The sequence below is a fragment of the Mixophyes fleayi genome, chromosome 3, assembly GCF_038048845.1.
Source record: "Mixophyes fleayi isolate aMixFle1 chromosome 3, aMixFle1.hap1, whole genome shotgun sequence".
NCBI lineage: Eukaryota > Metazoa > Chordata > Amphibia > Anura > Limnodynastidae > Mixophyes > Mixophyes fleayi.
Genome location: NC_134404.1, coordinates 304,811,529 through 304,839,306, shown reverse-complemented (window position 1 = coordinate 304,839,306; position 27,778 = coordinate 304,811,529). Strand labels below are relative to the sequence as shown.

At 39.1% G+C, this 27,778-nt stretch overlaps 1 protein-coding gene across 1 annotated transcript in view; it reads right to left on the bottom strand.

Annotated features, from left to right (window-relative positions):
- LOC142144756 (uncharacterized) overlaps window positions 1–27,778 on the bottom strand; it is a 144,812-nt gene that overhangs the window by 55,067 nt on the left and 61,967 nt on the right. The window contains exons 16-18 of the mRNA XM_075203921.1: window positions 23,806–23,960; window positions 14,746–14,885; window positions 11,860–12,082 (exon numbers count right to left, since the gene is read on the bottom strand). Coding sequence (XP_075060022.1) covers window positions 11,860–12,082; window positions 14,746–14,885; window positions 23,806–23,960 — 518 coding nt within the window. The remainder of the gene's footprint in view (window positions 1–11,859; window positions 12,083–14,745; window positions 14,886–23,805; window positions 23,961–27,778) is intronic.

The window sequence follows — 27,778 nt, the reverse complement described above, 5'->3', positions numbered from 1 at the left end:
ATTAGTTTGCATATGCAAATATCCATTAAGAAAAAACTAATGGAAATGCATTTTTTTAAAACAAACACCATTGGGTTTGAGTGCTTATACTAGTATTAAGGGGTGAACAATAACTGTTCTAAAGCACATGTCTGTTCTTTTCACCCCAAACGTTTATAAGGAATTGTTGAATTTCCCATATTACGAATTGTCTTGACCCCATACTGGCAATTGGACAATTCCCTAGATCAACATACTACATTATGTTAATAATGGCAGTTGCTCTGTTTTGGAAAATGTTCAATACTTTCTTAAATATTTCTACATTGTCTGCCAATACTAGTTCTTGTGGTAGTGCGCTGTACAGTTTCATGGCTCTTGCTTTAAAGAACCCTTGTGTCCTCTGTGGGGACGTTAGAATGAAATATCTAAATACAATATGAGCATATCTTATCTAGTGTAAATAAATCTTACTCTGATAGATGTTTCTCATAATACAGATCTTCCATAGCCCTTATTAATTTAGTTGCCCTATTTTGCATTCTCCTCAGTTCCAGAATATGTACTTTTGGGAACTGATCCCCAAAAACTGCATATTCAAGGTGAGGCCTACCCAGCGGAATATAATGATATTATTCAAAGTTTTAGAACCCTACCTAAGGTTAGCTGAACCATTCTTTATATGGGAATAGTAATATATCAGGGCTGGATAATGCCCATTAACTGGAGAGCAAATGTGCCTAAAATATTATATGGAGTTAATTCTATTGATTTCAGCAGATGCATAAATGATGCTACTGGCTCCTAGATTTGACTGACCGGATCCTGAATTCTACAGTAATTTGTCTCTCGCATATATTTGACATGCAGGAGATCATAATATATTACAATATATTGTACAACTGCTGCTAGTGCACCTACACCCCAGGGACTTGTAACATCCTTCTACTTCACAGTAGGGATGCATTATCCCAAGTATTATTTTTCTAAACTGCAGCTTAAGTAGGGGTTGTACGAAGAGTGGACTAATAAGACTAATAAAAAAGTGGTATTGGGGAGCCTCATATAAAGTTAGAGGCCAGCTTTAAAGTTCAGGGACTGGCTGTGTCACATTAAAGATGCTCAATTTTTGAGTGCTGTAAGTAAAAAGAATGCAAAAGAAATTAAATGCACCCCTGGCATTCCAACATGGTTTGTCCAGGTGCAAATTTGCACCCTTTAGCTTGATTTGATTCTAACTCTAAATTAATGTCTGCTAAGTGCCATCAAGAAAAGTGTTGGGTGAACTTAAGTTTGGTGTCATGGCAAGAGTTGGGTATTGTTAACCCACGCCTCATTATGGAGGATATCTCTCTTCCTTTGCATACTTGCGTGACCACTTCAAGATTCCCTCAAAGGATTTTTAGAAGTACTCACAGGTCAGGCACAGGTTTCCCAAGTAAGACACTACTAGCTGTCCCTGCTAGCCCACCCCCTTACATAACTATGAGGCTATCCTCGTCCAACTGAGCTGGTGGCATCTCTTCCTCGTACCTACTCCTCCTCTCCTCCAGTGAGGATAGCAAATTGCCGTTTCAGTCTTTCTGAGAAGTTGATCTACAGATGTCTATTACTGATGAGGATTAGGAAAGTATATTTCTAAATGTGTATAAGATGTCAAAATGCATTAATCACTCTGAAATGCTTCTCAAGATTTTACACAGAATCTACTTGACTCCTAAGAAAGTTCATAGATTTATGCCCAATGTGTCAAAGTTTTGCTGGAGAAACTGTGGTGAGGTTGGGAGCCTGATACACACCTTTTGGTCATGCCTGAAGCTGCAAGGCCTTTGGATGGAAGTTTTTAATCTAATTAATGCAGTGAGTCCAGTAACGTTAGCCCCATCCCAGAAATCGCTCTACAGCACTTATACCCTCCTTCTCTCCAAAATTATAAGAGATATGTAACTGGCAACATCCTTATTGCTACTAGAGCAGCTATAGCACAATCCTGAAAGTCTCCCCTCCCCCCTTCTGTTTAAATTGTTATAGCCAAAATCCAAAGGAGCTATGTTATAGAGACTCTAGACCTCCCATATTTCTCATTAACTTCTTCCCCCTTGATTAAATGGTTTGATTGAAGTTTCTATTATTCTGAGCATCTATCCCCACCAGAGCTATCCTCCTAACACAGCACCATCAGCTTTTGATGTAGAATTTTTGCTATTGTCTGAAGCACTTGTTTGATGTGATTCACTGTACCCCTCCTCCCATGTCCTGTGATTTTCCACCCCTTACTTCCCCTATTATTATTTATGTCCCTTATTTTACTGTCATCCCCAAAATTTCAATAAAAATTTCATTTGTTAAAAAAAAAAAAGAATAGTGTTGGGTGAAGTTCACAAGGTATAATAAAATATAAACTTCTCCTTACCTTTGCTGTGAGGTTCCCCATGATCTGGTAGATAACCAGGCTACAAATGTCCAGTGCTGCTCTCCATTACTGTAACTATCGCTTGCCTGATTTAAATGTGCAGTCGAGGACAGTGGCAGGTTGGGAGTTTGACTGGGGCGGTACACCTGTCAAACTGTAAGGCAGGTGTCCTATGGCGAGCTCAGGAAGGACAGAAAGCTCCCATAAAACAGAAGGGCTATGTTTGTAAGAATTGGAAGGTCAGGGGGGAGAGACATCAACACCACTGTTTGTTTAAAACATGTCAAACTTGGTAGGAGACATATCTTCATAAACTCTTCTAAAAACTTCCAATGTAGTATTAGGTACAGTTACCGTTTTAGCTTGTCTCGCACTGTAATCAAATGGCCAAATTTTGCAGGTTTATTGTTTTCTTAATTTATTATTGTTGCTCTTTTTAATTGAAAAGTGAGTCTAGAAGTAGGAGATACATGCATGAGAGCAGACTGATTGTTGATTTAGGCATTTATTTATGGTGATGCTTCAACATTTTTTTTATTTTTTTTTTAGAAACCTAAAAAGAAATATGGTCTCCTGTCATTATTAAACTAACCACCCAGTCTGCATATGGCTCACTGTGATAAAACATGGTTTAATTTTATACCCAAAGACACGTTTGTGATGACAAATTGTAGCACACCTAGAAAAATCCAACACTAATGAAAGATCAATGCAGCATTCAGCAAATCTGTCAAATTTTAAAGGGTTATTATCAGGAGATATATATGTTTTATATTTACACTTTACCCAAGAGATATAAATGAAGAATGTTACATTAAGATGATCTTTGTGTAAATTCCTAAATCATATATTTTTCTGCATTCTTGTTTAACGCCATAAATATTACATGCAATGATTTAGTAGCAAAGATGAGAAAGCAGCCCCCAATACAAGGCTAGCCTTTTACACACACGCATCCATTCACTTCTATACCCCTCATTCAATCCCTAATTCATTTTCTCAACAGTTAAGAATTTGGTACTGCAACAAAGCTAAAAGCTTTTTTGGCATCAGCAGCGATGTATACTGTCCAGTAATTATATATAAGTGACATATTTACAACTTCTAATAAATCTCTTCGATTTGTCTTTTTTTGTTCCATTAAGCTGAATGCACGGATTGAATATATACGCTCTGTATCTCCAGATTTCTTGCCAGCTGTGAACATCAAAGCATATCGCTGATTTGAAATATGAAATATTATAAGTGAAAATGAACTGGTTGTAGTTTTGATTTATCATTTGGTTTTAAAAAAGATATGTATTACCCAAACCAAAACCCTCCCACCAAAAAGAGCCAAGCAATATAGGAAATTGTTGCATTGTATTGACCGATGTAATCTGTCATTTTTTATTTTTTTTTCTATTTTTACTTTTTCCTCACCATTCAACTTTTGTGTTCAAATTGTGTTGTTATTAAAACACCCTTTCTGTGCTTGTATTTATGTACTAACATGTCTCTAATAAATAGTCATTCCATCAGGTGAGCGTCGGCTGTTTGTTTGATATCGTTTTCTTTGTTATATTTTAGATTTAAGCAAATATTTATTTGGAGATTTCTATACCTGTTTGTGTGTACATAGTAGAATTCAGTGGTGGGATTCAGCCGGTTCGCTCCACTTCACCAGAACCGATACCTAATTTTAAGGTCAGTTTGCCGTATCGGTGACTCCAGACTGAGTCTGGATGTGATCCCACTTCCAAGGAAAGGAGAGTGCAAATCCAGCTCAAAGCAAAAATAGATATTTGTGTGCCTGTGTGTATATACATTTTATTGCAAACGTTCTACCATTGCTGTTCGACGCAATATTTTTTCTTATATATTGAATGATTACAATGTCATTAACCAATAAAATCTATATGACAGCGCTGGGACTAATCAAGGTCAAACACGATGCTAGAAGAGTGTATTAATATTTTTTTTTTAATGTATACCCAATACATATGATATAAAAAATATATATATGAAACCATCAGAGAATCAAAATTTCATGCAATTAAAAAAAAAAGAAGATATATTGTATATATTTACATATAAAGTTCTCTGCCAACAAAGTTCGCCTAGTGCTCTGTCCACTGGATGGAAACAAATAAAATGAGCTGTAGGTCCAGATGAAGTGACTGCACACAATATATCATATCATAATATATAGAAGATGGAGAGAACGCACAGCCAATTTATGAAAGTCAGCTGATGATAGCGCTCAACTTGGAAATAGCGGTAGGCGGAAATAACAAATAGCAACCAACTCACTGTTCTACATATGTGAATGGTGATCCTTCCACCTGTGGATGTCACAGTGTTGATGCTGTACTCTCCACACAATAAAGGATGATGTAACAGCTCCATTGTTACGACTCTGCCTATACTTTGTATGTGGTTGCAGTACCTCAATTCAGAGATGCTGTTGATCCCCTGAATTTTACATTTCACCTGTAGGAGGTAATCCCCTTACCTGCACCTGTTCTTTGGTTTCATATACCTGCCTCAGTCTGTGTTCAGGGCAGTTCATTGTTTGTACCTGGCTGCTGCTTTTCTCCTGTTTATAGCTGTTCCAGTTTGCTTTTCTACTGTCTGATCTCTCATTGTGACCCTCTACCTGATTACCGGACTCTGCTTGTTTGTCTGTTGCCCTGATCTCTGCCTGATTACTGGATTATGTTTGTTCGCTTGTGACCCTGACCTCTGCCTGACTACTGGATTCTTCTTGTACACTTGTTGCCCTGACCTCTGCCTGATCACTGGACTAAGCCAGTCCGTCTGCTTTCCTGGACTGCCTCATGCCTCTGGCTACCTGGAATCCTAATCCATGCCTCTTTATTCTGGTGCCTCATGCCTCCTGGCAATTGGGTAACTTAATCTACTTGTTCCTGCATTTTGAACTGTATTTGTCATTTGAATCATTGCTTGGAGCCTGTTGCTTATTTGGACTATTCCTGCCATTCATCACACCTGTTCATATTTGTGTATTAGAGTATAGCTGTTAATTCTGCTCCCCGAAATCAGCATGTTCCATGAACTGAATCCTTGTTCACATATTTTGCCTAAATAAAGACACTTAGGGCTAGATTTACTAAACTGCGGGATTGAAAAAGTGGGGATGTTGCCTATAGCACGCAATCAGATTCTAGCTTTCATTTATTTAGTTCTTTCTACTAAATGACAGCTATAATCTGATTGGTTCCTATAGGCAACATCCCCACTTTTTCAAACCCGCAGTTTAGTAAATCTAGCCCTTAGTTTTTCTACTTCTGTTGCCGCGTCCTAATTTTCACTAAGAATCATAACATCCTTGTTATATTCCGCTGATAGTGTTGCAGAGATGAAGATATATCCATGCTTCGTCTGGTAATATTGTAGGCCATATCAACTAAATGATGGACTGCCTCAAAACTGTCCGTGGGTAAACGTGGTCATACAGGACTGCTTGTATGGAATCCCACAGTAGACTGGCTCAATTCCAACAAAAGTGAATGGCTGAGTAAGTGCAGTTGTGAAGTCTGCAAAGTCCAGATGCCTTTATTTGGCACAAGGGCAATTTCATCAGAGGAAATTGTGAATAGAAAACCATCAAGCAGTAAAATGTACTTTCTTATTGAAAAGTCCAATTTATCAAGAGTTTAAGATTTATTTTAAATGTTTTAATCCCCTCCACGTTTGCTGTTGAGTATGTTCAATGCATTAGATTTAGACTGTATAGTGTTTGTCACATAACCACCAATATTCATGAGCATGCAGCCTAACTGATCACTAGGCATTTTTTATTTGTATTTTTTTAGCTGTACTTTGAGCTTCCAGAGTTATAGTGCTACTTGTTTATTGTACCGTAATGTTATACCTTGTACTATCCTACTGTTTGTATGTATACGGCACTGTGGATACTTTGTGGAGCCCTATAAATAAAAATAAATAATAATAGTAATAATAATAATAATAGGTGCCAGTAACATCACTGAGGCACCTAACACTCATGTGAACATTGAAATGTAGGGCTGTGACATTCAAGGAAATATAGGTAATGCTGTTTACTGTCATTTGCAACATATCAAAATATATGCTGTGTTCTATTCCACTTTGATATGGCATTGACATATAGGAGTCCAAGCAGGCAATAAAATAGTCCAGGCAAGACTGCATTTATGCGTACACTCGGTCTTCTTAAAATCTAACCTAACTTTTAATGATATACAAAAGCTCTTTATCTGAAATTGCCCTCTTTATGTTAGCAATTTAATATTCAAGCCATAGTCTACTAAAAGGTTAATACAGTAAGTAGCTTGTCATAGGAGCATGTAGCTAATGTGTCCTCCAGTGTTCCTGTCCCTTTCACCTATTCTATATCCCAGCATTGTTTCATGTACCTGAGCCCTGTGGATACATATTTTCCACAAGAACAATTCCACGTCTCACACTCAGCCTCCCCACAGTGGTTCACCTATTTCTCTCCAGTATTGTATGATCTGGGCTTCTGCCACAAATTACATGACACCAGTGTACAAACACAGTCCTCATGTCCCTCACTCTCCTGATTTATTAAATAAGGTTATGCTAAGCAGTATTTTAGGAAAATTAGACAGTGTTACAAATAGGTGAATTGGCAACAGGCAAAATCAATTTCGTATTGTGTTTCAGTTTTTTTTAATCATCAAAATAACAAATATTACAGTGATACACAAATAATATGAGGCATATTCTGTATGTAGGATATATTTGTGGAGTATTTACTGTTTACATGGTTGCTGTGTATCTATTGTTCACGAAGGTTAGATGAGACACATCTACTTAAGTATTGCACACTATTCCTATATTTTGGCAATAAATACAACTTGCAATATGAACTGATGAATGGTAAGCCTTGCCAATATATGTACACACCCATTGTGAAAACAGGTGAGTGTGTTTGTTTTGTTTATGTGATATTTTGTTTGTTGATATCGGACCTAACAGTCGTTTATGTTCTGATTGGCACGATGATCGGGTGAGAAACTTGCAGTGTGTACCCAGCTTAGTTGTGTTAACCTTTCCTTATATCCAATATTTGAAACGAAAAAAATCCTGCAGATCTTTGTCATCTTCTGGTTTGTTGTAGATACCGGCATAGACTGTCTTGAGAATGCTTGTTTTAAACTTCTCTTCAAGTATATTTATATACTTCTCCAAACAACCTGGAATTATATAAAGAATCAGAATATATCCATTTTAATAGTTAAAGATGTTTAGTTAAGCTAAGATAAAGTGAAATACAGTAATAATTGCATTATACTTTCAATATGATGCCTTATGCAACGTCCAGTGAAAGCAAATTTTAGCCAATGTACTAAAAACCTCCAAGCACTCAAAATGGACATATGTCATAGACAGACCCGATGTCCCGTCTATCACGATTAACTCAAGTCATAAATAAAGCTAAATCAAGCAGTATTTCAGGAGAATAATGTAAATGTTGAAATAAATGAAGGTAGTGGTCCTAAAGTGGCAGGAGGTTGGATTTTGTAGTGATGTACTCACCATATACATTTCCAGCTGGACATACACAAATGTAAGTGCCGATTATTTTGTAAAGAGCCTTTTAATATCTTATCAACCATGCAGTCTGTACTGCAAGTGTACTAGTAGCAAGTGTAGGTTAAACAGAAGTATCTACGTTTAACAGAAATGAAGCAAAATACTTCACATGGCCTAGTTTCTCCAGGACAGTCATGTTTCTTATGTTTCTTGCTACTAGAATTCACCCCCCAACCCATCAATTCTCCTGATGCATTTACATACCCAGGATTAGTGGGGATGGGCACCGACCATTTTTATTTTAGGAACTGAAAGATAAAGCAAATGTCTTTATTTATTAGATACCAAAAACTTTGTTTCTATACTGATCAATCTACAGTTCCCATAGGTAACTGCATCAGAGCATGGATTTGGCTGGTTGCCAGTGTAAAGTGCTTTCATCTGCTGTAACTTAGCGAGCTAGGTGTAGTTATCCTGCTCCCTTCAGGCATACTTACACTCTATTTTCCCTGCCTTATGAGGATATCCACCTGCTTGGTAGATAGAGCTATCAGAAATATTGGGGTCCAAACTTTTATATAGGGGAATTAGGTTCAAACAGAATAGTTATTTAAGGCATTTAAAGTTTTAAATAAAAGTAATTTATCATTTAAATTTGGTATTATATTTATAGAAAATGTCTAGTTCAAAAATATTTTAAAATGCAAACATTTTGGCAATTTCATTTATTGAGAATTAAAATGCAAATAATAATTGCATTTTTAAATGTGACAAGTAGTTTCATTGATTTTTTTTTTACTCCTCTTGGGCAACACATAACAATATCAGGTCAGCATTACATATAACACTGCATACATATAATTTTCTGTTCCTTTTCACCAAATCTATTCCTGCCCACTCCTAGCTTCATGTTTGGTTGCTCTCCCGAAATGATGGGAGACTCCAAAGTTTCAGGGAGCCCTCCCAGATTCCCAGGAAAGTTGGGCAAGCTCCCGGATCCTGCCTCTCCTTCATATAAAGAGGGGCGGGGCCTTGAAGACACGATTCACATCATTTTATGAATCCCACAGATCTTGCATCCAGAAGGCTACAAATTGTATCCAACTGTACAAAGTCAAACTGAGGAGGTTCGAGGTTGTGTGAGCTTTTACTAGCTCATAATTAGTCTGCAAAAAAACATATAAAAACAAACCAACTTTTTACTATCTGATAAGTATCCTGCAATTCTTCAAAGTGCTCTTCAATAAATATTGCTAAAGTGATATGTTGTATTTTGTGTGCTAATATCTTTAATGTTTGACTAAATTAGGGATAGGCAACGTGATACACTTCAGGGCCCACATGGACGGCCCTCTAACCGTCAATTGGGTCGCACTTTACCCTTAATATAAATCATAAGTTAAAACCATAAATGTAATTAAAGAAAGAGGCTCCTATCAGCAGGAATTTTACACATATGCTACAAGCTATAACAAACAAATCTGACAACAAAGCAGGAAGGAGCTGGGGGGCACAGGTAAGGGTAGGAAGACTCTAGGCCACCTGTTGCCCATCCCTGGACTAGATGATCCCTTTGAGTGTACAATTTACAGGTGTCCTGCAGGGAAAACTTCAGAAGGTTTAGAGTTCAGGCAAATTATCTACATTAAATATGAGTATGGGAGGTTGTATGGGGCAAGTGTTCTGCATATGTTCTCCCCCAACATTCTTGCTACATATTGAAGATGTGGAGGGGACAGGGGCACCTTCATGCAGTTATACAGCTCTCTGGAGAAATCGTTGGTGAGGGTTTTCCGACTGACAGAGCCGTAACTAGGGTGGTGCGGGCGGTGCCATCTCCCCGAGCGCAAGCCCAAAGAGGGCGCAGCAGCCGCCCGCTACCTAGCTCTGTTGGCAGTGATAAAAAAAAGCCTATGACTTCCGCAGTGGAACGCATGTGCGTTCCACAGACAGGAAGTTCGGAATTTGCGTTCCAAATACCAAACTTCCTGTCTGTGGAACGCACATGCGTTCCACTGCGGAAGTCATAGGCACATCTTGAGTGATGCACCGCTGCTTCGTGTCTGCGCTCTCCTCCAGGTCTGCTGTTTGTCCCCTCCCATCTATGCAGGTCCTCATTTGTAGGGTAAATAATCTCATTTTCATTTTCATTCTCTCTCTCTCAGGAAATGATATACAATGTGCTGAGATATGGGTGTCGCTAGAATTCAATCCTAGCACCTCGAATGCTGCTGTGTTCGTAATCTAATAGCACAGCATGCAATGTAAAGGATGTTCTGAGTCAGATACTGCACATAGCAGCTTTGCATTGGTTCAATAAAGCTATGGAAGAGGGTATGTAAATGTTGGTCTGATCAAACAAAAGTGTCTACTCACAGAATTAAAAGTATGCTAAAATTTGGTGTTCAGAGTAAAATCGATGTAAATAAGGAACATAGTCCAAGCAGAGTGATGAGGAGTCTGGCCTGGAATATACTGAAAATGTATTCCTGGAAATATTCACTTCCAATAAATTAGCAATATAGAAGAACTATCACTGTGAATGGTAAATACACTCTGGAGGACATCTGAGAAACACAAAACACCCAATGACCCCTGCAGAACCAGCTTTGGTTCTATCGGGTGCCTTGATTTGCAAAAGTGCCTAAATTTGCACTGCAAATGGTGGCTTTTGCGGAGGATCAGAAAGCGACACAGGCTCAGGGGAGAAGTTGGGTGGAGTCAGGGCATGCTTTGCCAAGGGTAAATCTAGTTTTGCAGAAGAAGATTTCCTTTTGTGGAGCAGAGGTTTTAGATAAACGGTTGGAGGATCTCTCTCTCTCTCTCTCTCTCTCTCTCTCTCTCGTTTCACAGACAAGGATAAGGCATCACAATTTTTTTTCACAATATATTAAAGTCACTTAAACCTACATCGACCGATTATGCAAATAAAACACACAATTTAGTATCACAATTCTTATTTGAGTATTAAGTGCATAAAATATTACAATTCCTATCACTATATATTTTTTGCATACTTTAAATAGTCCAGAGAGCCGGTTGTTAATTTATTGGAATCCCACCACTGTGTGTTTGTATGTATGTGTATATATATATATATATATATATATATATATATTACACATACATATACAAATTCTTTCAGTAAAGTGCTAGGCACACCCACATTAGGTTGGCCACACCCACTTGTCAAATGCCACTCCCACTTAGATGGGGGGGGGCGCCGGTGCCCTGTCTCGCCCAGGGCACCAAAATGTCTAGTTACGGCACTGCCGACTGACCCTGGTTTCTGGCTCCTATCTCTCTACCTTTCCAATATCTAAATACAAGAAGTCAGTTCTAAATCATTTAAACTATGCATGAAACACATATTCCCATACAATGGTGTTCCTTCTCCCCTCCCACAATCAAGGAATAGTTGGGCACATTGACTTCTACATGTCGATGGATGATTTAACTACGTTTGCAGCAGACAGATGGCTAGAGTTTAGAGAGTCCGCCTCATATAAAACATACCAGAACCCGCAACTCACTCCTCCGTAGATTAGGTTGTTAACAGGTCACCTTATTCCTGTTTTTGAATACACAAGTTCACCTGCTTGGTCTTTTGCTCCTGGCCCCCTTTACCCCCCTCCACCCTACCAACTCCCAAATTTACCCTCCCTGCTCCCCCTCCAAGTTACCTTTTTGCTCACATAGTTATTAACCCTTTAATATACTTAAAATCTTGTATACTGGTTCTTTGTTACCGCTATTTGCTGCATGTCATCATTTCCCAGTGTAATTACTTAAGTAAAGAATACATAAAAAAAAAATATATAAGTATGGGAATACAATGCATAAGGTACACATCTAGAAATAAAGGTGTTAATATTCTAATATCACATAAAATATGTCTTGTTTTCATGCGTCATTTTACTTACCTATGCCCATAACTTTCCCATATGAAATCATGTTGATAAGTAGACGAGGGTCATCATACTTATCACATTTAATAAGCAGACGTACAATTTCTCCAGGAATGAAGGCATCCTCAAATGACTTCTCTTGATCTGGCTTTTGAGGGTATTGGCAATAAACCTCCACAGCACTAAGAGGATCACTTTTTAACAGCAGCTCGGCCAATTCAGTGTAGGCATCAGGAACCTACAGAAACAGAACTACAGATGACCATTCCAAAAAAAATCCAAAAGTGTCATTATTAACAGGTAGAATTTATAAACTTTGTTCCATTTGGAGATATATTTGACAAAGGAGCATCAAATCACAACACTTTTCTGTTGGTGGTATTCTGTGCCTACAACTACCGATATCTCAGTATATGAGTTTCTGCTTTCTTTCATTTCCCAAACCCACATTATAACACTACCTTCTTACATGCAGCCCTGTCCTCTTTTATTCAAACATAAGTGAACAGGTCACTGTCACCCACAAGATTATCAAACTCATTGTCTTAAATATTAAGCTGATGTGAACATTCTGATAATCTGATTGGCTACAAGTTCTTTCAGTTCGGACCACTTCAAAACTGGTAACACACAGATGTGCAAGAGATAATTAAAAGTGCTCTGACTTTGGAGAATGATGGGATTGTAATATTAATACAAGACACACATATAAAAAATTGGCTTTGGGCCTGATTCATTAAGGAAAGTTAAGTAACAAAATTGAGTAAGTAGTCTCCTGGACAAAACCATGTTACAATGCAAGGGGTTCAAATTAGTTTTCTATTTTACACATAAGTTAAATACTGGTTGTTTTTTCATGTAGCACACAAATATCAACTTTAAATTTCAGTATACAAATAAGCTATCAAGTATTTGTGTGCTGCATGAAAAAGCAGCCAGTATTTAACTTATGTGCAAAACAGAAAACTAATTTGAACCCCTTGTATTGTAACATGGTTTTGTCCAGGAGACTACTTACTCAATTTTGTTACTTAACTTTCCTTAATGAATCAGGCCCTTCGTCTTTAATAAAAGTGCCATTTTAAAAAATGACTTCAAAGCACCCTGGAAATGACGGTTCTGTGGAACCGCCGCATAGTAAATCTACTCCCTGAAGTGAAAATATGTTAGCTATAAGAGAGAGTCCACCTACCAAGGTTTGTTTCACCTTTAGTGATGTTATTATATATAGTCAATCTTTGAACAAGTCAAGTTGCCATACTTCTTGGCTTGTCAAAACTCCGGATCACTGCCTGCCCTGCCTCTGCATTGTCCTGTGAATATTCTCTGGATCACTGCCTGCCCTGCCTCTGCATTGTCCTGTGAATACTCTCTGGATCACTGCCTGCCCTGCCTCTGCATTGTCCTGTGAATACTCTCTGGATCACTGCCTGCCCTGCCTCTGCATTGTCCTGTGAATACTCTCTGGATCACAGCCTGCCCTGCCTCTGCATTGTCCTGTGAATACACTCTGGATCACTGCCTGCCCTGCCTCTGCATTGTCCTGTGAATACTCTCTGGATCACTGCCTGCCCTGCCTCTGCATTAGCCTGTATATACTCTCTGGATCACTGCCTGCCCTGCCTCTGCATTAGCCTGTATATACTCTCTGGATTGCTGCCTGGCCAGACCTCTACATTGGACTCGGCCTACTTTCTAAACTGCTGTCTGCCCTGATCCCTTCATTGGACTCTATTACCTGGAGGCTACCTACTTTGACTTATTGGAACCCGGTCTATTATTAGATTTTTTTCTGTCCAGACAGCTAAGGGACCATTCCATCAATTTGGTCCCGTGTTAGTAACTGCATTTCTTGTCATCTTTACAGTATTCTTGATTGGTGTCTGCAATAGTTCGAGTGCCAGTGACCATTCTGGAATAAGCCTTTACTACCACATGCCTAAAACCGGGCCCCATTATCTCCATGGGCCCTGGCGCACGGCACCTGTATCACCAACGGTAGTTCCACCACTGCCCAGAACTTGGGGGAAAACCAAGTACCAGTGAGCACCATTAGCTCCAAGAAAAAGGGAGCTGCTATAGGCAAAGGACACAACTAGTCTGGTTCTACAGCAGGCGAGGCCACCCTGTGGCTCTCCAGGTGTTGTGAAACTACAAGTTCCACCATTCCTTGTCAGCTATGGGCTGGCTATCTACTAGCAGCATGTAGGGGCTTGCAGATACAAAACAGCTGGTTGGTCAGACACTAGTTGTCCAGGCCTGTTCAAGCTCCATTCCAACTCATTTTTCACCAATTCCACTAATTGGGTTACAATAACTATAGGCAAAATGCTAAAATGAAATTCCTCTGGTCATGAAGAGGTGAAAGAACCAAGGAAGATGTGCATCCATTAACTCAGTAGAAGTGTTAGTCGCTATCTGTATCCTGGGATCAGTCCAGCCAGCCTTGGGATGGGTGATGTTCAGCAAAAGTTTTCAGAAATGTCAGGTATCCACTTAGGATTTTTTTATTAATTGGGGTCTAGAGCAGAATCACAAATATGTTCTTGCCTCTATTGGGTACTATTAACGGTTGCAAATTAGCAACATAATATAATAAGGCCATTTTAATATATATGAAATCATGTAAACTCAAATATACATATACATACATACATATATATATATATATATATATATATATATATATATATATATATATATATATATATAGAGAGAGAGAGAGAGAGAGAGAGAGAGAGAGAGAGTTGAGATTAAGAGCTACACTTTTGATTTCTGTCAAACCAAATGAGAATTTCAAACAGAGGTAAGTCTGTGATTTGAGATATGGGTTCTTCTCTGGAACAATACATAGCCTTAAACCAACTGTAGAAGCAATATTAGAAAACAATTATTCAGTACCTCTGGTGCCATCTTAATGACTTCTTGATAAAGGGTTGATGCATCTGCTACAGTTTCCTTTGTACGAGAGAGTGCTCGTGCTAAGCCCATGCGATGCAGGAATGAGCTGTGGTTAATAGATACTGGCCCAGAAGTTTGTTCTAGATAGAAGATGATAATAAAAAGTGAATGCTATAATTTATTTACAAGTGTTTATAGATAACAAGTGCATCCTGTACTTTACTTGTCTTTAATATGTAATAAGAACATGCTGGTGATATCTTATTGCTCAGAGGGTCTTGTATGCAAGAATTCAAATATAATATCTGTTCAGCATCAAATATATAAGAACTGTAAACATTTTCATTCCATATGATCCATTATATGCAAATGTTATTTACTGAACAATAAAGTTTTGCAAAAAAAAATTAGGATAACTGATTGTGTAGCAAAAAAAATATTTTTAAAAAAATTATTATTGCAGTACTGCGTTAGCCAGAAAAATCTATGTGATTTTAAATACTTTCTTGTGAAAAAAGACAAAAGTATTATAGGAGTCATACCTTTATTGGCTAACCCCAAAAAAATATTATTATATTTGTTAGTTTGCGGAGCACAGAGGCCCCTTTATCAGGCACTTTACAAACATTTTTTTTGGTTAGCCAATAAAGGTATCACTCATATAAAACTTCTGTCTTTTATGACACAAAAGTAGTTAACAACACATAGGATATCTGATTGAAATGTAAAAACAATAAACTTTAAACAATGTTGTATCTTACTCATAAACATACATTCCAACATTTCAAAAGGAGGCACTAAATATTATTTATAAAATAGGGAAGTTTTTTTGTGTGTTGATTAACACACCTTAGAAGACTTTTGAAAACATATTATCATAACACAGAGATTACACAAATCTACAAACATGGTAGAACACACAGAAATGTGTGTCCAAAATGATACATGAGTGGTGTGGGTATGTTTTCATTGCCACTTTATCCAAAATATGCATTTCAGCAATGACACTTTTGATTTTCCTCAAATCCCCACAAAACTCCATGACCCCAATCTGCTCCATATGTCATAGTTGCATGGCTAACAATGTATAGACAGTGAACTATGGGCTAAACATAATAATAATAATAATAATTTAATTACATATTATAAACATTTAACTAAGGGCTGAATATTATGAACATTTAATGGACATTTATTTTAAGAAGATAGGACCTAGTGCACTTTGACACTGGGGCTAAAGGGGAGAAGGTGACCTAGGGGGCAAAAACTGTAAATCCGGTACTGACAAAAGTCCATCAAGTACTACCTATTGTTATATATGCTAGAATTTTGTAGAGTGCATTATCTGTTATAGATATTATATACTGTCTAATATAATTCAATTAAATTGTTAAAAATTACCATATATAGTTTCTGACAAACCCTGGTCATCTGAGGTGCAGAATTACAAAATAAATATCTTGTTTTTTTTGCACAATTTTTTTTACACATATCACAAAACACTAATTCCCCACCAGGCACCCTCCCCGATTTTCCTGACTCATTTATGGTTTGCATATCCCCTGGAGATGGAAGAAAGACACCCGCTCCATTGGTACCTGAGAGGTTGCAGTCACTAGAGGTGGTCCTGACACATATTCACTGTTAGCTGGACAGTCACAATAATCCCCACTTTCCTCACTTGATGGAATTATGCTAAGATGATCCCTCTTCTTTCGTTTCTATTTGAGTTACAGGGCTGGTTGCAATGAATATAAGCCAGAGCATGATGCGTATCTATTACTTCAGTGGTTATGAACTGGACTTTCTGTTCCCTTTGAGCTGATAAGAGCTCATTTATCTCATATGACTCTAACAAGTGTCACCTGAAACATGTTCCCTCATCAGCTCTGTTATTAAGTCCTGCTTTCCAAGCACATCGTTGTACTTGGCCACACTTCTTTTATGGGGAATTTTTCAGGTCAAGTCAAGCTGTCCAGTCTGTATTGTTTGAGTCTTGCTTCACTGATGCTTTTGTGGATATCCTGGTATTTACCTCAGTCTGTTCCTTGAATGAAGTATTTTCTGAACTTCTTGTCTGTTCCTGGTGACCTCAGACTACCTATTAATATTGAACCTTTTCCCTGACTCTGGGCTACATTGAACAACCATCCCTGCAGTAAAGGCTCCCTTTAGGATCTGCAATCCTCTGGACAGGTCATGTCATAAATTTTACCAGTGGATTCACCTGCAAGCATGCTGACCAATGCCTGCATGACAAATCATCCTATTATTTTAGCCTAGTAAGCATTGGGGGCATATTTTAATCTGTCTTTGCACTGCGAATGTACACCACATATCTGGCCACCAGCCAGCCCCTATTGGCTATAACAATTTGTTTTTTGGACCTGAGAATACGGAGAACTACAAATAAGCTTATTAGAAACATAACATCTTATGACTGAGAGGGCATGGCTTGGATGCCATTACATGTAGTTGCGGATATCGAGAGCTAACTTGGGGACAAACTTAGTATGTACTAGGAATTCCCCTACCCCAAATTGCTTGAGGTGACTTGTACGATGTCCCTACATCCCCGGAGATCCTTTTTGAATCGATCCATCTGAGTGGAGCCTCCTGACACTTGCCCGCAGGATCTAGGCCTGGATCCTGTTTGGTCCCAGGACTGCTTTCTACTACCTAACCGCCCAATACACTAAACAGAAGAAATGGCCCTGATTCTTAGGGCCATTTGTGACCGGTGGCACTAAATGTCTCCTAACTGGTATTACCTGTCAGTGGTTAGATCATCTGGCAAAAATCTGCTGCCCGTGGTGCCCACCATCATCAACCCTGATTAACGTATGAACTGCTAAGTATATCGCTGGGGCTTAGCATTGTCTCTTCTAATGCGGAATTTAACGCTATCCTTGCAGTACACCATCAGCTGATGGATCTGGATCATTACTAGATCAGGCACCCACAGTGAGTAGACATACTGGGAGTAGGGGTGTGGTCTAGATGCCATAGTGAGAAGACATTCTTCTACAGCTCTATGCCTTATTTGAATAAACCTACCAGACCTAGGGACACTCCTCTACCAAATCTGTCCCCTAATATTGATTCAGATACCATTACATCACCGGGACTTACCTGAATTGTTTGAAACTGATACTGACAGTACATCTGGAGACTGATCAGCTAAACCTGCATTACACCTCAGGTTTATTATTCTGTGGCCATTTTCTGAAGAGACCAAAAGGCATCTTGAACAACTGTTTTCTGTTTTCTATGCTTAACACACTCCTATGAAGCACCATTATTTGGTAACCATAATATAATGGTTATGCAATTACCATTGTGAAAATTAAGCCTTCTCATCTATTATTTAGTCTGTGTACACCATAAAAACATATAGTATACCATGCAAAGTGCCCAATTTTATGATAATTCTACATCAATGAATATGGCAGTCTAGCCACTATCTGGGGGACCGTGACCTAGAGCAACCTATGTAATACACAACACAAGAAACCTTTTCAGAACAATACTTCACAAACAGCAAGTACTCTAATCTGATCTACATCAACCATCATGGGAAAATATGGAAAAAAAGCCAACAAAAAACCCTATAACCACTCTTCTCTGACTGATCTTAGATCCTTCTTCACACAGTCAGGCCCTCGCTGGGACTCTCATGCATATCCAACAACCTCTTCCTCTATAAGAGGCTCACCCCCCTCTTGCTCTGGCAGAACCCTCTACCGATCCTTCTCTCACTACTGACATACAAGAAATCCTGACATACTTGAAAACCCTACCAATTAACCAAGACATCAAAGACACCATATATCAAGAACAGGCCACAATCAAAGGTGAAATTTCACAACTAGAATAAACGTGATTAGGATGAACACATTACCTAGAATTTTATACTTGATGCAAACATTACCAATCCATATCTCCCCCAAATGGCTACAAGATATTCAATTATTAATCAAGTGTTTTATTTGAAGAAAGAAATCACCCCGCCTCTGACAGGAGGTCCTTTTTAGATGTAAACATTATGGAGGCCTACAACTCCCACATATATCTTGTTACTATAATACCATTATGTTGAACAGAATCTTGGAATGGAAAAAAAGAAAAAAAAGAGTAAACAATGGGCATATATTGAGGAATATTCTCTATAACTTCCACCTGAGATTTTCCCATGGTTGCTGAGCCTACCCTCAATCTCCCACCCTATTATCTAACCCACCCTTAGATGCTGGAAACTATTGAGGTCACTATCTTACATTTCTTCTAAGACCTCTTCTCTCACATCCTTTATAACAAATCTAGATTTCCCTCAGCTTGTCACCTCCTTAACTTCCAAAACTGGTCACAAGTAGGGGTCTTACAGTTAGGCCAACTGGTGGCCATAATAGGTGTTCGCCCATTCACTGAAATCAAATCTAAATGGGGCCTGTCCAATACATACTTATGGAGGTATCTACAAATGCAAAACTTCTTAAACTCAACAAGCACAAATGGTTCAAAGAAATGTTACCATATGGCTTTCAAATCTAACCCATTCCTACACAATTTCTACTCTCTATCAAGTTATAGTTGAAAACATGTCCCAATTCTTACCACACTTCGCTAAAAGTTGGGGAAAAGATCTAAAAAGAACCTAAAGAAGAATGGTGAAAGATCTTTTCATTCACGCATGCTTAGTAATTCAGTAGTGGAGACACATTACCAAAAACTAACATGAAGGTATAGGACTCTCAGCATGTTTAGGAAAATATAGCCAGCCAGCCACAATATTTGCTGGAGATGTTTGATAGCCCTGGGGAGTTATCTACACATTTGTTGGGATTGTCCCCAGATACAAAAATTCTGGACAAAAATCATTTGAATTGTTAAAATCATTCTAAATTTTAAAGCTCCACTGGAAAAAGCCTTTTGGCTCCTAAATTTATCTAAAATTCCCATTAGCAAATACAAACAAACACTACTAAACCACCTGTGCAATGCTGCTAAGGCGGTTATACCCTTACAATGGTAATCTCCCATTCCCCCAATACTAAAAAACTGGTGCATCCGAATTGAATACTATATGTCAATGGACGACCTAATCTTCTCAGCCAATGACAAATCCTCAGACTTTACAGTTACCTAACTCCCATGGCTAGAATTAAAAGAAACTGACTGTTACAAAAACTACATGTTTCTAACTAATAAAGATAGCTAACAAGAATATTATATTTATTGGTTATATATAATAATAAATAAATTATTATTATTATATTTATTTAACTAAATACTGGAACTATAAGATTTCCTTTCTCCATAACTTATCTGTATTTCACTACGGATATGAACGGAGTTAAATTTGTAATATGATTTGATAAGATATAAACTTACTGATCAATATCTCTCAACTGATTATGAGCGGTCCTCTCTTACCCTACTTTCATATTTTTTCCTTATTCTTTATCCTCTAACTCCTCACACTATCTCCTTATATATTTTATGCCTTTAACATCTGTTGTAATTTATAGAAGATAACGGAAATTTATATTTATTGCATTATTGTAAACAATAAATAGTATATTATAAATATTATATTTATGCAAATATTTCTATAATCAATATATACTTTCAATAAAAACACTTTAAACAAAAAAAGGTACAAATTTGCATCTACGTACCGGTGGAACAAAGGGCCTAAGGTAAGAAGGCCACAAACCACACTCCCCTCCCTTGCACCCCAGGTACAGGGGCAGGGAGGCATCTGCCTCGCAGGCTGTTCCCATAGTGGGCTACCTTGGACTGGGTCACTGGGCCACCTGCATTTTAGGCAGGTGAGCCGAGACGTGCCCCCGGACTAAAATATGCCAGCCGTCCGCTGCCCAGGTACTTACTTAATCCCGAGGGCTAGCTATGAGAGGCACCTTACCTTGTACGGGTGTGGTACTGCATATCGATGCCGAGAAGAGCGACAAGACTCACCCCGACGTGACTATTCCGAAGGAGCTGGTTCCCGACCCTGCCCAATGACGACTCCTCTTCACCCTGACAGCAGCCAATAACGATGAAGCAAGAAGGCGGCTGCAGCTGATGAATGAATTGAACACGCCGACGGGATTATCGCTGTTGTTAAGGGGGTGAGGTAAGTATGCACCCATGTACAATGTATTTTAGAAAGGATTATACATTGTACATGGGTGCATACTTACCTCACCCCCTTAACAACAGCGATAATCCCGTCGGCATGCTCAATAACGTCATCAGCTGCAGCCGCCTTGTTGCTTCATCGTCATTGGCTGAGGAGACCTCATCGGGCAGGGTCGGGAACCAGCTCCTTCGGAATAGTCACGTCGGGGTAGTCAGCATCAATATGCTGACTACCACCACCTTGTACATGGTGAATCACTCGTGGCCGCCGGAGCCCAGCTACAATAAAGGTTTCCGCCGGCAGCCTGGAACCCCGGTCTTTAAGCCCGTCAGTTGGGAACTCAAGACTTGTAATGCCCTTCTGTACCTAATAAAGGGGGAATCGTACCCCCCCCCATGGCATACAACTTACTACTCAAAAGGGACCAAATGTCCCACTAGATCAAGGACCTAGTGCCCTTCTAACCAAAACAGTGCCTAGTGGTCCCTTAACTAAACCCCTTCTAACTACTCACGGCCTAACTCCCTCCTAAAATTATCAGGGTGTAACGACCTCCTAAACTACTCAGGGCCCAGCACCCTCCTTAACTTCTCAAACTAGGGACCTGTGGTCAACTAAACTGAAGGGCCAAATGCCCAACTAAACCTAAGGGCTTTATGCCCAAATAAATCTAAGGGCTTTATGCCCAACTCAACTACTAGGGCCTGGTGCCCTCTCAACACAGGGCCTGATGCCCAGCTAATCAAATGGGCCTAATGCCCAGCTAACAAAAAGGGCCTGGTGGCTACATAACATAAGACCTTGTAGCAAATGCAGCATGAGGTTTGATGCCCCCTTTTCATTAGGGGCCTAGTGCCCTTATCTCACACTCACAACCCTAACTGCTTTGCGGGCTTTGTGCCTGGTCTGAGGCCCGGGCCTGGTGCCCGCTTCGTGGGAATTGAAGAGCGAAGTGTGAGTGTGGGAGGGGGCCCGAAAAGGGGGGTGCCCACAAGGGCCCTATCTGTCTCATGTCTGCTGCTGTACCGCCTCCCTGCTGCCATCATCATGGGTTTCCGCAGGGCTTCTCCTCTGGGTTCCCGGTATTTTCTATTCTTCCGTCTTCTGGAGCAGGGGCGCTCTCAGCCCTTACAAGGGCTCCCTGCTTTCGAGGATTTGCTTGAAGTCTTCTTAACATCTTCTTGGCAGAGTAGCTCCCAGCTCTTACAAGGGTTTTCTGCCACTGCTCTCTGCTACTTCTGTCTTCTTTCCGCTGCTCTCTGCTTCTTCTGTCTTATTTCCGCGGCCTGTTTTCTTCTTTACTTGCTGGCCGCTGTGCGCTGTCCTCTCCCTCTGTTCTCAGCCAACTAACTGAAAAATGGCGCGAGGGGCGGTGAATGAAATAGTTGCCGGCGCGTCGACACCACATTATGTAATTATGACGTTTACGTTGCTGCACCAGAATTCAAAAGGCCCCAGTATTAGGGAATCAGCAGTGAATCGCCGCTGATGCCACAGGGGACCCGGAACAACTATGGAGGGACTCTCCGGACGCCGAGCATCCAGGTGAGTCCCTCACATCTAGATAAACCATGTTGTAATGCCAGAGGTACAAATGTAAGTTTTTTAGCATGCAGGGAAACTACTGCCAGCTTTTCCATGTAGCACACAAATACTGGACAGCTTTAATTTTACATTGCAATTTAGAATTGTGCTCCCCCTCTTAACTTTAAATCTCTCCATAGGGTGACATGGTTTTGCCACTGCACCTTCATATGAATTTGATTGTAAATGAGTCCCATAGAGTGCTCTGATCATCACTGAGAGGTTACAGTGCCCATGGCTGAAGTAACAATGCAAATGATAGACCAGTTTTGGGTGAAAGTGGAGGATCACCTATTTTCCATGTTTTTAGTTTTTCTTGCTCTTGTTCTGCCATCCTTTCTGGTAAGTCAGACATGTGCTCTGTATCACAGTATTTCTACGGGGGGTGATATAGAGTTGGACCCAACCAAACGCACTTGTTAGTCATAGAAAATTTGTCACATTGAACACGTGCACAACTTGAAATAATATTTTGTGCTGCACTTGTCGCCTCTTACACTCTAAGAGGTGGATGACTGGCATTCACGTGCAAGTACAGTACAATAAGGTGCAGACACAAGTTAAGAACTCCCATTTGTGATACGTATTATTTTGAGTTATATGTATCTGTCAAAAACATTCCTTAGCAAGTGTAAATTCTGAGCCTATACAAGACAGGTTCAGTTTTTGAATTGGTGATACAGATAGATAGATATGAGATAGATAGATAAATAGATGTATACATGTTTCTCAAGACGCATATAAGTCAAAATACAAATGTGAAAACGTAAACGTGCAGACGCATATGTGCAAAAAATGTTACTTTCCACTTTTAATCACCCTCCATGTGAGCTTCAGCCTCCTTTCTTTAACTGTGAAAAGAACGTATACATTGACCCTTATAGAAAAATTCCACTAAATATACCAATAAATGTGTATATAGATAAAAATACATTAACTTCAATATTTGCATATTTGTGAGTTGTGGTATAACTGTGTATAGAAAGCTATGGCTTAGGTTCATTTGAGTTCAACAATATGGCAAAGTGTTTGTCTATATATACCAGTGAAAGTGATTGTCAATATTAATATTAATTATCTTTTTTTAGGCATTTAAACTGTGGTAATGTATGTAGCCATAATGAGCAGTATAGAAGACAATTGTTTACATTTAGCAACCTGATATAAAGTACATGAAACTACACCTAATTAATCTAATATACTGTCATGGAATGATAGCTTTTACAATTACAGAATACTTTCCTATTGAATCAGAATGTATACTTAGACATGTATATTCACTGTAAGTTATAATTGCAATATTTGTACATTTCAGATTTGTTTCTTGTTACCTTGAAGTGCCACAGGCTTGTCTTCCACAGTAGCAGCAGGTCTTTCAGATGGAGATAACTGTGGCTCTGCAGGTTTTGCTGAAGCACAGACTTGAGCTTGTGGCTTAGAAGTGGGAACTGAGACAACTTTAAACAATGCAGCTGCACTGCGCCCTCTAGTGGAATATGGAAATATTGCATAAAGTTACAGAGGGAATATATTTTTCCTTTCTTAAGATTAAGTAGTGATTACCTATTTGTTATGTTAAATTACTTTAATCTATTAACCTAAAATGGACATAAATTGTAAACTAAAGCAGAGACATTTAATAATAGAAAAACAAAACATAAAAGTGTGATACATATTTCTCAATAATCTGTTTGTCAGATCTACATTCTATAAATTAGTATGATTTATAATACATCTTGTTCATATACCATATTATTATGGGACAAAATAAGTGTGCAGTATACAAAATTATTAGCACCCAGCCAAACATAGCATTACTTCTAAATACTTAATAATACTTAGTAATAATTTTGCTTAAATACTTTTTTAAAAATTGAATGATGCTTTGGCAGTAGTGAGGAGAGTCCCCTGATATCTGCTGTGGTCCATGGATGCTCTCCTATCCCTTTATAACATGGCAGAACATGCTGGGAACAGGAACAAGGACATTATCACCAGTCCGTGTTGATGGACACATCAGATTGAGTGGAAGACTGGACCCCAGCTATGTAAAATCCTACATTAATGTTTAGCTAATGGAATTAAACACATTTTTAATTTTGTTTGGAATTAGCCACTGAAGATTTGCTGGTCTAACTTAATTATGGGATAATTGTTTACCTGTTAACTAAGGATAATTCAGAAGATAAAGTATGTTTTTGTTTTCAAATAAAAAAGAAAAGCCAGCTAAGTTTTAAGATTCTATTGTTTGAACTATTGTTTATTTGAACACTTGGAATCAGGACAGGGAGGGGGATCAGTAGTGGGTGAGGGCTTAGAGGGGCTCTGGGGTAGAAGAGTAGACCAGGACGTCCAAAGCACAGATAAAATGAGAGATATTTATAATATTTATATTTGTATAAATCCATAGAATATCTAATGCTGGCCACACATGCTGCAATATCGGGCAATTGGCTCAATGCACTGTGCGAAAGGGTAAAAAAATAAATAAATAAAAATATTACATTCTTAATCCCTTTAACACTGAGGCTTTTCTCAGCCCTGTGCTGAGCACTTTTGGGCTCATCACATTTATTTAATACCTGCTGATCAAAACCGACAGCAGGCAATAAATAAACAGGGGTACCATCATCTTCTCTTTTTCAAACAAGGGTACCCCCAGCTTTCTAAGTGTCATGGATAGGTGTCAGGCGCCGTCTCCGCACTGACACTTGGTGCAGGAGACGGACGCCTGCATCTTCTCAGCAACCACGTCCTGTTGCCTAGCAGCGGGACGCTATCTCTGCTCACCTGTCTGCAGCCAGCATGTCTTACCGCCGAAATCTCCCTAACCCTATCAGGAGGCACCTTAGGGTATATAAAGCAGCCTCTGACACATGTCTAGTGCCAGAGTATTTGGTCTTCAGCCTTGCTCCAGCGTTTGTTCCTGTTATTTGGATTCTAACCCCGGCTTCTACCTGACTTCTCCTTTGGTTCCTGATTCTGGCTTAGAGTGATATTTGGTATTGACCCGGCTTCCTGACCATTCTCCTGCTTCTGATTTGGCTATATCCGTTCCTCTGGTTGTGACCCGGCTTGCTGACTACTCTTCCATCCTGCATCCTGGTGGGCTGTCACCGCTGCCTCAATTGTTACCAGCTGACGGATACCGAGGGCCGCGACCTGCACGTCCCTTGCAGCGAAGTCCATACCTCCTTGCGGGGGTTCCTGGTGAAAAGGGGCGTGTTAGACTCCGCACCTCAGTACTCAGTAGCGCCAACTACTGGCAGGTATCATCTATTCCACAGAGTGATTCTGACAATAGGGAGATAGAGACTCTAAAACAGCCTTCCCCTATCCATGGAATTTCCCAAAGACTTCAATAGACTGTGCGTGTGCACACACACACTGTGGTGCCGGCGTGCATAAGCACGCATGTTTCTAATGAAGGAAAGATTCCTTTCCTCCAGCAGGTTCATAAAACCCATAGATCACAGTGGGAAGTGACATGTGGGTTTTCTTAGTCCCTTGAATGCAGAAGACAAGTGGGACTTGTCCTCAGCACTTTAGCGGGTCAGGTAGAGAACGAGTCTTTAGCTCTCAAGGTGTTAAAGTCCAACATTCTACCACTTTTAAACCACTCATTTCATTAAATTAAGCTTTTCCTGTTTTCTCATAAAATATTTATTGCTAAAAATGCTCATGAAAGGGAACATCAGGACTGCTTTTATCACATTTGACACTTTTGTGTGTTTACAGATTTTTTATTACATTGAAGTGCTTCTCCACATTTTTCTCAAGAGCAGTCAGCTTCACCCAACCCAACCTCCGCCAGCTCAAAGCTGGTGCGAAATATATGCATTTTGTGTAGAAAAATAGCTGTTTTGCACTGCTCTGCAAACATCAACGTGCTTACTTTGTACTTAGCACAGAGTGCTCAGGCTCCACAAACCTCCTGCCATCGTCCAGTGGAAAATTCTGTTCCTCCTTAAAAAGACACCCCACTGCTATTTCCAAATGGAAACACACACAGCAATAAAACAAGACTGGATGTTATCAAACAAAGGCGTAAGGGTACACTGCAAGCATGTTTACAATATATAAGAGTTTGCTACATCAGCTTAAGTGTCACATATTGCATACTGGTCCAGCCATATTGAAATGCAAAAAAAGTGGTTAGTGGGGCAGTTTGGTACAGTCACACAGTAATGTTAGTTTGGCTGTACAAGTATAGAGAGAGAATAAATGGACATTGTGTGTGAACTATGATGTGCTGCAATTGAGTAGAATAGCCATAAGTGTCATAATTATGGCATAATCAGGGGTTAAAAATAAAATATGAATTGTTGTAATATGTGACCTTAGTGTGTGCAAGTAAATAAGTGGTTAATCTAATGCCAGCCAACTCTCCTGGCCAGTTCCTCTCCCTTGGCTCCTTGCTCTGGACTGTTTTCTGACATAAAGGGGTTGTTTACACTCAGAGACTGAGGGTTAGATTTACTAAGCTGCGGGTTTGAAAAAGTGGGGATGTTGCCTATAGCAACCAATCAGATTCTAGCTTTCAATTATTTAGTACCTTCTACAAAATGACAGCTAGAATCTGATTGGTTGCTATAGGCAACATCCCCACTTTTTCAAACCCGCAGTTTAGTAAATCTAGCCCTGAGTGTTTTTCCCAACAATCGGTAAAACAAGACTTTATGGCAAAACATATGGTATAAATACTAAGAAAAAGGGAGGCCACTACAAATGAATTTTATATCCATATAGAAACTTAAACTATTTATTTTATAATTTATATTTGTGAAGGCCTCTGTATCTATTTATACTCATTACAACTATATGGATAAAATATGTAAAATATAACTATTAACCTGACATGCAATATAGCGAAATAACATAATTTCCTAAGGCATTAATATTTTTTAATTATGTTTCATATGCAACTATGTGGGAAGTTTTGACCAGTTTATTGAATGTAATATTATGATGCTGGTATGTTCCTCTTAGCTACATAAAACTAGTGAGGACTGTGTAGATTGTATATTAGATACTAATAGTATTGTTTCAAATTTTCTGTGACCATTTGAATCAAAGTAATGTATTTTTGATATAAAATCTACTAAAATAACCCTTTAGAGGTCCATGCTTTACTAATAAATGTGCCAGTGTGGCTTCTAAAGACTAGTTTGGTGTAATAATATTTCCTTTGTGTGCGCCTGTGGTTGTGTAGGGGAGCGGAGGGTTTCTTGGTCTCTCTCTGGTGTTGATAACTCCAGAACACTACCCCAAGAAGTGCCTTCAGTACTTAGACTAAGGTGGAGG